The sequence below is a fragment of the Selaginella moellendorffii genome, unplaced genomic scaffold (assembly GCF_000143415.4).
Source record: "Selaginella moellendorffii unplaced genomic scaffold, v1.0 SELMOscaffold_12, whole genome shotgun sequence".
Classification (NCBI taxonomy): Eukaryota; Viridiplantae; Streptophyta; class Lycopodiopsida; order Selaginellales; family Selaginellaceae; genus Selaginella; species Selaginella moellendorffii.
The window spans coordinates 41,848-49,989 of NW_003314273.1; the positions used below are offsets into that span (position 1 = coordinate 41,848).

At 47.9% G+C, this 8,142-nt stretch overlaps 3 protein-coding genes across 3 annotated transcripts; all 3 read right to left on the minus strand.

The window, feature by feature from the left end:
* Window positions 1-916: 916 nt before the first annotated feature.
* LOC9660075 lies at window positions 917-4,024 on the minus strand. The gene is made up of 4 exons (XM_002969390.2): window positions 3,432-4,024; window positions 2,534-3,379; window positions 1,910-2,458; window positions 917-1,829 (listed from the first exon to the last, which is right to left on the minus strand). Exons 1-4 carry the CDS (start codon window positions 3,867-3,869, stop codon window positions 933-935), a joined length of 2,730 nt encoding a protein of 909 aa, XP_002969436.2. The 5' UTR covers window positions 3,870-4,024; the 3' UTR covers window positions 917-932.
* Window positions 4,025-4,191: 167 nt separating this feature from the next.
* On the minus strand, window positions 4,192-5,731 carry LOC9660077. Its single transcript, XM_002969392.2, has 3 exons — window positions 4,618-5,731; window positions 4,447-4,557; window positions 4,192-4,395 (listed from the first exon to the last, which is right to left on the minus strand). The coding sequence occupies exons 1-3, from the start codon at window positions 5,717-5,719 to the stop codon at window positions 4,382-4,384; spliced, it is 1,227 nt and encodes a 408-aa protein (XP_002969438.1). The 5' UTR covers window positions 5,720-5,731; the 3' UTR covers window positions 4,192-4,381.
* A 1,594-nt stretch (window positions 5,732-7,325) lies between these two features.
* Window positions 7,326-7,874, minus strand: LOC9660078. The gene is made up of 2 exons (XM_024674429.1): window positions 7,733-7,874; window positions 7,326-7,670 (listed from the first exon to the last, which is right to left on the minus strand). The coding sequence occupies exons 1-2, from the start codon at window positions 7,872-7,874 to the stop codon at window positions 7,462-7,464; spliced, it is 351 nt and encodes a 116-aa protein (XP_024530197.1). The 3' UTR covers window positions 7,326-7,461.
* Window positions 7,875-8,142: the final 268 nt, after the last annotated feature.

The window sequence follows — 8,142 nt, forward strand, 5'->3', positions numbered from 1 at the left end:
CATAGCTTTGCTCTTGCTAGCACATTTGCAACTATTGTTGAATACTTCTTTCTTAATCAAGTGGTGTTTCAACATTCTTGTCTAAATTGAATTCTATTAGATAATGGTCCTGCATTTATGGCTAAGGCATGTTACATTTTCACGTCTTAATTAGGGATATGCCACACTTTCATGAGTGTTTATCATCCACAGTTAAACAATTTGTTGGAATGGCTCATTTGGACCTTCAAATGGATAATCATGAAATACGTAAATTTTCAACATTCAGATTAAGATGGTTATTTGCCATCTTTTCGGTGAATTGGGTTTACCTTTATGATTGCCAAGTTGCCAATGCTAAGTTGTAACATTAATATTTGATGAGCATTTTTCCACTTGTCCAAACTAAGTCTGCCAAAAATCTAAACTATGTATAAGTGGGACAATAACAGCTCTACAACTCTTATTATCGCCCACTTGTAAAGTACAAAGTGAATGTTTATTTCCCTAATTTTACAGTACATAATTTATTTAATGATCTTTTTGCTTAGTGGAAAGGATTGTATCAAGTGTTGTGGCAAATGGGACCACAAATTTATGAGGTTCAATATGATGTTTAACAGGCTGATCCTTTAGAAATTATGTATGTACATTAGTTGAAATACTTTATACAAAGGGATTAAGAACAATTGACATCACCTACAAATTTATCAATGCCTACTTTTAATGTTTTTTTAGATTGTGGCCCATCCACGAAAGAATCTATTTTATATCATTCTGAGAGTAAAGGATGCAATGCTATAGACTGATATTAGGATAGTGGAATTTTGGTAGCCATCGAATTGGTTTCAATCTAAATTATATATTCTTATATATAAACTAAAGTTTTTAGGCACATTTCTGTATTTCATTTCCATATTCTATGCAAAATGTGAAATTATAAAAGTACCATTTTAGGGTTCTAGCATTTTGATTGTGGTGGCTAGTTTGGCCATGATTGGAAGCGGCAAATGTACGGTGATGTCCATGCTCCTCCCGCCCCTAGGGCTTGGATCGAAGAAGCAGAAGCCGTCCCATAGGAATCGTCCATGGCGCACCGCCACAGGTTTGCCCCATCCGAAATCCACCTCGTACAGAGGGTGCCGCAACGAGCTCCCAAAGAAGATGTCCACTCCATCGGTCAGCCCCTGCGCCATTGGATTTTTGTTGCGGTAGTTCTCGTGGTAGCTCTGGATTTGCGACCGGATCTCCTCCATTCCAAAGCTCCTGATGGATTTCTTGAGCAGCCCGGCCGCCACCGCCTTGCTGCCGGGTGCCGTGAGCTCGCCGATGGTGGACACCGCCAATCCGGGGAGAACAACATTGCCGAAGTATTCCTGTGGCACCGGCGGCACGATCTTTGGGCGGCAGTTGACGGCAATCTGGGCTCTCGTCGTCTGCGACTTTGGAAGATCTCGAGCACGGCAGAGCTCCACCCAAAAGTGTGCCGCAACGGCCTCGTAGGTGGTAAAGCTCTCGTGTTCTCCGTTCTCTTGCTGGTCGGAGTTTCCTTCGAGCACGAGTGTTTTCATCTTCTCCACCTCGTCTTCGTCGAAGGAGAAGATCCTGGACTCCACTCCAGCTGTTGGATCCACGAAGGTGTACTGGAATGGAGCCGAATCATCAACTTTGGCTGCCAGATCTTTGTTCCTCCGCTCAAAGTAGCGGTCATGGACTGGAGGCTTGGAGATCGGCTTGCCGCTGCTTGCCTCGGCCCAGGAGGTGATGAAGTGCATCATCGCGATCCCGTCAACTGCCAGGTGATCGAAGGACCAAGCAACTGACACAGCTCCACACTTGAACTTGGTCACCTGGGAGATCCACCAAGAACAGATCAACCAAGAATACTTGAGAGCTGTGCCCAGGAAAAAGAAGGAAAACTCTACGGTACCTGAGCAGCGAAGAGTGGTGCTGTGCCGGTCATGGTGGTCTCTTCGTAGTTCCCACGCAGTATGAGCTTCTTAAACAGCGGTGAGTACTGAGAGGTGTCCAGCTCTTCCAGTGACGCATTGGCCTCGGCCACGCTCAGCTCGACGCCATGGTCGTTGCAATCCAGCTCCGGCATGCCACCTCCTGAGAAACTTATCCTTCCGGCAAAGGGATAGAAGTCCACCAAAACTTTGGCGAGGCCCTCCTTCATGTTGCGGACGAGGAGATCTGCGCCTTTACCAGTGGATTCATAGAACGCTACTCTTTGAAGGTATGGCATGGAGTCCCTCTTTTGCATTAGATCGAATGTTGTGAAGGGGAGCTGACACCTCTCTGTGGGATTTGCAGGCGAGACAAGATGTACCTCGGTGATTTTCACTTGAAAGTCGTCCATTTTCATCTTCATCCCGTCGAAGATCCAAGCCCGAACTCGCAGTGACAAGCAAAGCAGCACAGGGACTCCTAGAGGCTCGGGGATATTATATTCTAAACAGCACGCACGGATTGATTGGAGTCAAGTCATGTCACACAAGCAGACGAGACGATGGACTCTGGATATTAACACGTAAGGTGGTACACAGGATTAATTCGTTTTGACTTTCTCACTGAACTTCGCCATTGTTTCAGGAGGAAGGAACACCGTGACTTCAATGGCTTTCCCACCTCTTGGTGACGGGTCGTAGAAGCAGAAGCCGTTCCACAGCTTCGTAGCATGTCGAACAGCGGCTGGTTTCCCCCATCCAAAGTCCAGACTATACATTGGAAATCTTGGAGAGCTGCCACCCCAGGTATCCACACCATCTGTCACGCCTTTGCTGAACGGGTTACTCCCTTTGGTGTCTTCGTTGTAGATGGCAATTGCGGAGCGGATCTCATCCTTCTTGAAACTCGTGATTGCCTCGTGGACAACAGCTCCCGTGAATGGAAGGCCTCCAGTCACAAGTTCCCCGGCTGTGGACTCGGCCAACGCACAGAGCACACAGTTTCCAAAGTAGCCCGCCGGGAGAGGAGTGCTCAGCCGGCTTCTACAGTTGAGTGGAAGCTGATGGCTGGTTTTCTGAGACGCTGGAAGACCGCGAGCCTTGCAAAGTGCTATCCAGACCTGTGACGCCACGACCTCGAACGCTGAGAAACGACCCGACGCCAAGAACTTAAGCCTCTCGATAGTCTCGTCATCGAACTCGAAGATCTTGGCCTCCATGCCAGTGGAAACGTCCTCGAAGACACATGAAAGGGAACTGGTCGGGGTTATGCTGGAGAACTGCTCGTGCTGCTGCTCCAAAAACCGGTCGTGAGTTGGAGGCCTGGAGATGGGAAGGCCTCGACAGATCTCGGACCAGGAACACATGAATTGCCACTGCGAGCTGCCGTCCATGACGAGATGATCAAACGACCAAGCAACACACACCCCTCCGCAGCGAAACTCAGTCACCTGTTCTTCACGAGATCAAACGCGAGAAAAAAGTCTTTTGCGGGATCTTTACCTGGATAGTGATGAAAGGTATGTTGGTCGACAAGCCACTAAACTCATAGTTTCCTCTTTTGATCAGCTTGGAGAACCACGGCCGGGGCTGGGAGTAATCGAGCTCTTCCAGGGAGATGTTTGCATCAGCGACGCAGAACTCAACGCCGGTTCCGCTGCAAGAGATCATAGGTCTGTCTCCCTCGTTTTGGATCTCTAGCCTTCCAGCTAAGGGATAGAAGGCCAAGCACGCCTTCATCCTCTCAATCAAGCTCTCGTTACTGCTACTGCTACCGCCTTTGGATTCGAAGAAGCAAACGCGCTGGAGGTAAGGCATGCTGCTTCTCTTTTGCATTATGTCGAAAGCCGTGAATGGAAGCTTGGAGCAATGACCATCTTCCAGTTTCTTCTCGGGAGAGATCATTGAGACTTGGCGCTCTTGCACTTCAAAGCTCGCCATGGCCGGAAGTGCGGGACTAGAGAGAGAAGAACAGCACTAGTTTATGTCCCATCGTGTCACAAGTCCTCGAAGGAAACGTCAAGCTTTTGGCATCTTCTAGGATATGTCTTACTCTGAGAATTTGCCATCAATACATATATATATACTCTGGGATTTGAAAACGAACCACCCCAACATTTACCGGTAATGAATGATCACCTCAAAGCAATACAAGCAGTGCATTCCAATGTGCAACAACGCTTAGAAGGTGTGATAGTATATTCTAGTGTGTGATTTTATTAGTTTTTTCTAGACTTGCAAGTATACGTTGCTGCATTGAGAATGCTCTCTAAGGCAAAAAGTTTGCTTCTTTCTTCTCTTGTTTAAGACTTAACTCGTGGAAGTTATAGGAAGTCATGGTCAAAGCGACGACCTCGTGGAGAAGGCTGCCATTCACAACTCTAGGTATATTTCTTAAAAATTAGCTGCTCCTATGCCTGGATGAGGCGAAGCGTCCGGCACTCCAATCTCTCTTAAAGCTCAAACTCTGTCAGGAAAACAAAAGAAATACTCAAACTTAATTCCCTGATATCCTTACCTTTCAGAGGATGAGCTCTCGCCCAATCGTCGCAAACAGTTATCAAACCAGCAATGTCCACACACCCGACGTAAACGACGGCTTTGCGGTGCCTGAGCCCAGCCTCGAGAGCTGAAGACAAAAAGAAACAACAGTTAGACAGTATCAATCCTCCGCCAAGAATATCCAAACCTTTCCCGAAGTCGGGATCCTCCTCGACTCGTCTTTGGAACTTGTCGCGGATGGCAGTCTGATCGAGCCTCCTCTCTCCCTTCTTCTTCTTCTTCCTCTTCTTCGTCGATCGAGTATCACGAGCCGGGATCGCCTCGAATTCCACCACCACTCCGCCAAGACTTCCTTCATCGTCAAGGACAGGGGCACCAACCTCCACCGTGCTCTCCACCGGAAGCATCACCATGCGGTAAGGCACGCACTCACCAGTTGTGAGGGTTCGATCCTCAAGGAAGATGCCCGCCACGCACTTGATGTCCCCGGACTCTGGGTCGCGCTTCCAGCTGTAGGCATCCCCCGACTTGGCAACCCAGTCAGTCCAGTTGATGCAATAGTTGAAGCTGACGGGTTTGGTCGGCGTCAGGATGGCGAGCTGTTCGATCTCTTCCTCGTAAGTCACCACGCACTCGTACTCCAGTGGTGGATCCGGAAACACCAGGACGTGCTTGCCGGAGGTGGAGCTGCGGTCGCAGCACACGGCGGCGGTGAAGCAAGAGCCATCGGGCTTCACCAAGGCGGCCAGGCCCCTGTAGTTGTCATCGCTCGGCTCGTCGTCACCCTCCACAAAGTGCAGGCGAGGCACCATCTTGGAGACCCTGGACTGCAACACGCTGCGAACTTGCTCTGGCTTCATGCCCTCTGGCTCCAGCTCCTTGACGTACGACCACAGGCCCGCGACGCTGCTCTTGCACGCCTTGTACCACCTCGACTCTGCGGCCTCTCTCCTTTGCTTCTTCCTTGCCACCAGATCCTTCTCGTCTCGCTGCCGGATGAGATCCTGGACGGCAGGGTGCACGTAAGTAGCGGCAGAGCAGCGGCGGCCGGTGATGAGGAGCGCTTGCTCCCGGCTACTACCGTCACCCTGGTCCTGCATCATCGCGGCGATGTCGTCCAGGGAGAGCATCGAGTTGCCGTCGGGGCCTGGGACTAGAGCGCAGTCGCCGATGCGGAGGGAGTCCGGGTCCAGGCCCCAGTGGCGAGCGATGGCACCCACCATGAGTTTGGAGCCATCCAAAGGGAATCGCAGCGCCTCGTCGTCCCGCTTCACCCACACCACCGCCATAGCTCGCTTAGATCAGGAACCCTAAATCTGCTCGATATGAAGCGATCTGGGAATGGGAAAGAGAAGATTTCATTGATATGTTTTGTCGCCATCACTCCAACCGAGCAAAACGTCGAGAAGAACCACAGTGTCCATTACCATGCATGTCAAAGTTTCGTGAAAGTCCATTACCATCCAAGGTTTGTTGAGAGGTAATTTTGCTTCTCCTGTCTTCTGTATGGACTACATTGGCAATCTTTTTTAAAATGACATTTCTAAATTTTATGTTTCATGGTGGGCATATATAAATGAATGAATGATTAAAAAAATTATTCAATGTTCTCTTTAATGTATACAACTGTGGAAGATGGACCAGGAGCTTAAGTAGGCTCAAAAAGAGCAATCACTTGTATAATTCATCATTGGGACAAAAACTTTATTAGGGGGAAAAATTGTTAAGTCTTAATCTAAACCCTAAACCATATGGTCAACATTGGTCAAAAGAAAGCTTATAGGCATATAAAAGCATGTTAGGGTAAGGAATTTAAAATGAGTGGTGAGGCAATTGAGTTTTTTAAGGTAGTTTGGAGTGAGGAACATTAAAAGGAAATATAGTGTAATTTAAGAAAAATAATCTTTATTTTGGGACATTTAACCCTAAGTGGGTGATTTTCCTTTTATATTTAAACTTTATAATCATTTTTCAATTCATTTTCTTTAGTTGTTTATAATTCACCATGTTTCCTTACAAATTCACACCCTCATGAACGGAAGTTAAAAGTCATAACTCTTTCAAAAACTTTGCTTTATTGACATCCTAAAAGCACACTAAACTTGCTAAATATCAATTAACATATAATGTAATTCTTTCAGCTAACTAACAAAGTCAGATCTTGAAACCCCTTTTGATACCATCTACCTGACATAACTCAAAAGTATATTAAGGCATATTAGAGTAAAGAACTTAAAATTACCTTAGGGCTCACAATTGAGCGGCAGGACAATGAAACTTTTCAAAAGTAAACTAGATCTTTATCTTTTTACACCAGATCATAACAAATATAAATTTTGATTTAAAATTGTATTATAATCATTCAATAAAGTTTCTTCTAGAACAAAGAAAAGGCAAACTTAACTCATCAGAGAAGTCATCAACATTAACGATTGCATCAATAAGTTGCCTCACATGAACTTTCTTTTGGGTAAAAACGACATGCACGCTTTTCATCACACCAGAGTTTGCAAACCTTGCTTGGCTACGCTTTCTCTTTGCCTTTTCGGCTGCCACCCCAGGGAGGTGGCGGTGGAGGACAAAGGACTGCCTCGGCCCCTGCTGCTACTGCCACCTCTGCCGTGGCTGCCGCCATCACCCAGTTGCTAGCTCGGCCATCACCTCGGCAGCTGCTGCCACCTCCGCCATCACCTCGACGGCTGTTGCCACCTCCGCTGTCACCATGTCCCCCACTCCCACCAGCTGCTCCACCGCTCGCACTAGCTTCACGTAGAGCGCTCATGACAAAGTAGCACAAAAACTCAAGTTTCCCCAGGTGGATGCCCACTAGCCTGGCTGGATGAATAGAGAAGATCGCTCCCCCGCGATCCTCATCTCCAACGTACGCGGTTTTCAAACAAGAAAAGAAAGATTAACTCACAATAAGAAACGGTATGATCAAAATATACCAGCGTACATCGTGGAAGAATAGTGGCAACGATCAGCACTTTGTCCTCCTCGTCCGTCGCATCTCTCTGCGTAGTACTGCTGATCAACCTCCGGGAGGTATGCCAAGAAGTGACCGCCTCCCTAGCTTCATCAGCTCCGTGCTTACTGGGAGAAAAGGCATGTCCTTTTCGATCTGCAGCATTGCGATCTCGTGCTCCTCATCCACAGCGACAAACGTAGCGCTCATCCTGGCCTGGAAAAGAACTGCCCATTTGCACCGGAAAGGGTCGTAGCCGGAGAGAGCAGGGACGCCTGCAAACCAAGGCGAGGGAGCAGCATGGATTTCTAGCCAGGAATCAAGAGAAAGTTCTCACCTTGGATCCACCATGACGACAGTCGTGATCGTTGTGACAGAAGAGAGGAAGTGTACTTCACCTTTGACCACTTAGAAGTGTAGCCGACCCAGTGCCGATCGTGCATCACGGAAATCATCATCTTCCACCTCGAATCTTCCATAGCGCCGAGCCGTCTCGCTGCTAGAAGCCATCAGACCAATTGGTAGAAGACTAGGGTTTAAGGGGGTTTTACTAGAAAGAAGTGTTTTTTAGGAGAGTTTTCTTTTCTTTCCCGCGCGGCGAAGCGTGCTTGGCCTTTGTCTTCGGCTATTTCCTCTTCATCTACGTCACGCCCGTGGATGTCAAGGTAGGGATTCTCGCCACGAATGTAGCTAGAGTTTGAGAAATTTATGATCACTTGGACAAGGAGCTTGAAGCCAAGCCGCTAC

Excerpts from the sequence above, each read along its gene's own strand:
- LOC9660075 (XM_002969390.2), bottom strand. The coding sequence starts at position 3,869 with ATGGCGAGCTTTGAAGTGCAAGAGCGCCAAGTCTCAATGATCTCTCCC. Across the intron at positions 3,380-3,431 it reads TACCTTTCATCACTATCCAG|GTGACTGAGTTTCGCTGCGG; the intron begins GTAAAGATCCCG and ends CGTGAAGAACAG. Across the intron at positions 1,830-1,909 it reads CACCACTCTTCGCTGCTCAG|GTGACCAAGTTCAAGTGTGG; the intron begins GTACCGTAGAGT and ends TGGATCTCCCAG.
- LOC9660078 (XM_024674429.1), bottom strand. The coding sequence starts at position 7,874 with ATGGAAGATTCGAGGTGGAAGATGATGATTTCCGTGATGCACGATCGG. Across the intron at positions 7,671-7,732 it reads GTCGTCATGGTGGATCCAAG|GCGTCCCTGCTCTCTCCGGC; the intron begins GTGAGAACTTTC and ends CTTGGTTTGCAG.
- LOC9660077 (XM_002969392.2), bottom strand. The coding sequence starts at position 5,719 with ATGGCGGTGGTGTGGGTGAAGCGGGACGACGAGGCGCTGCGATTCCCT. Across the intron at positions 4,558-4,617 it reads GGATCCCGACTTCGGGAAAG|CTCTCGAGGCTGGGCTCAGG; the intron begins GTTTGGATATTC and ends TTTTGTCTTCAG.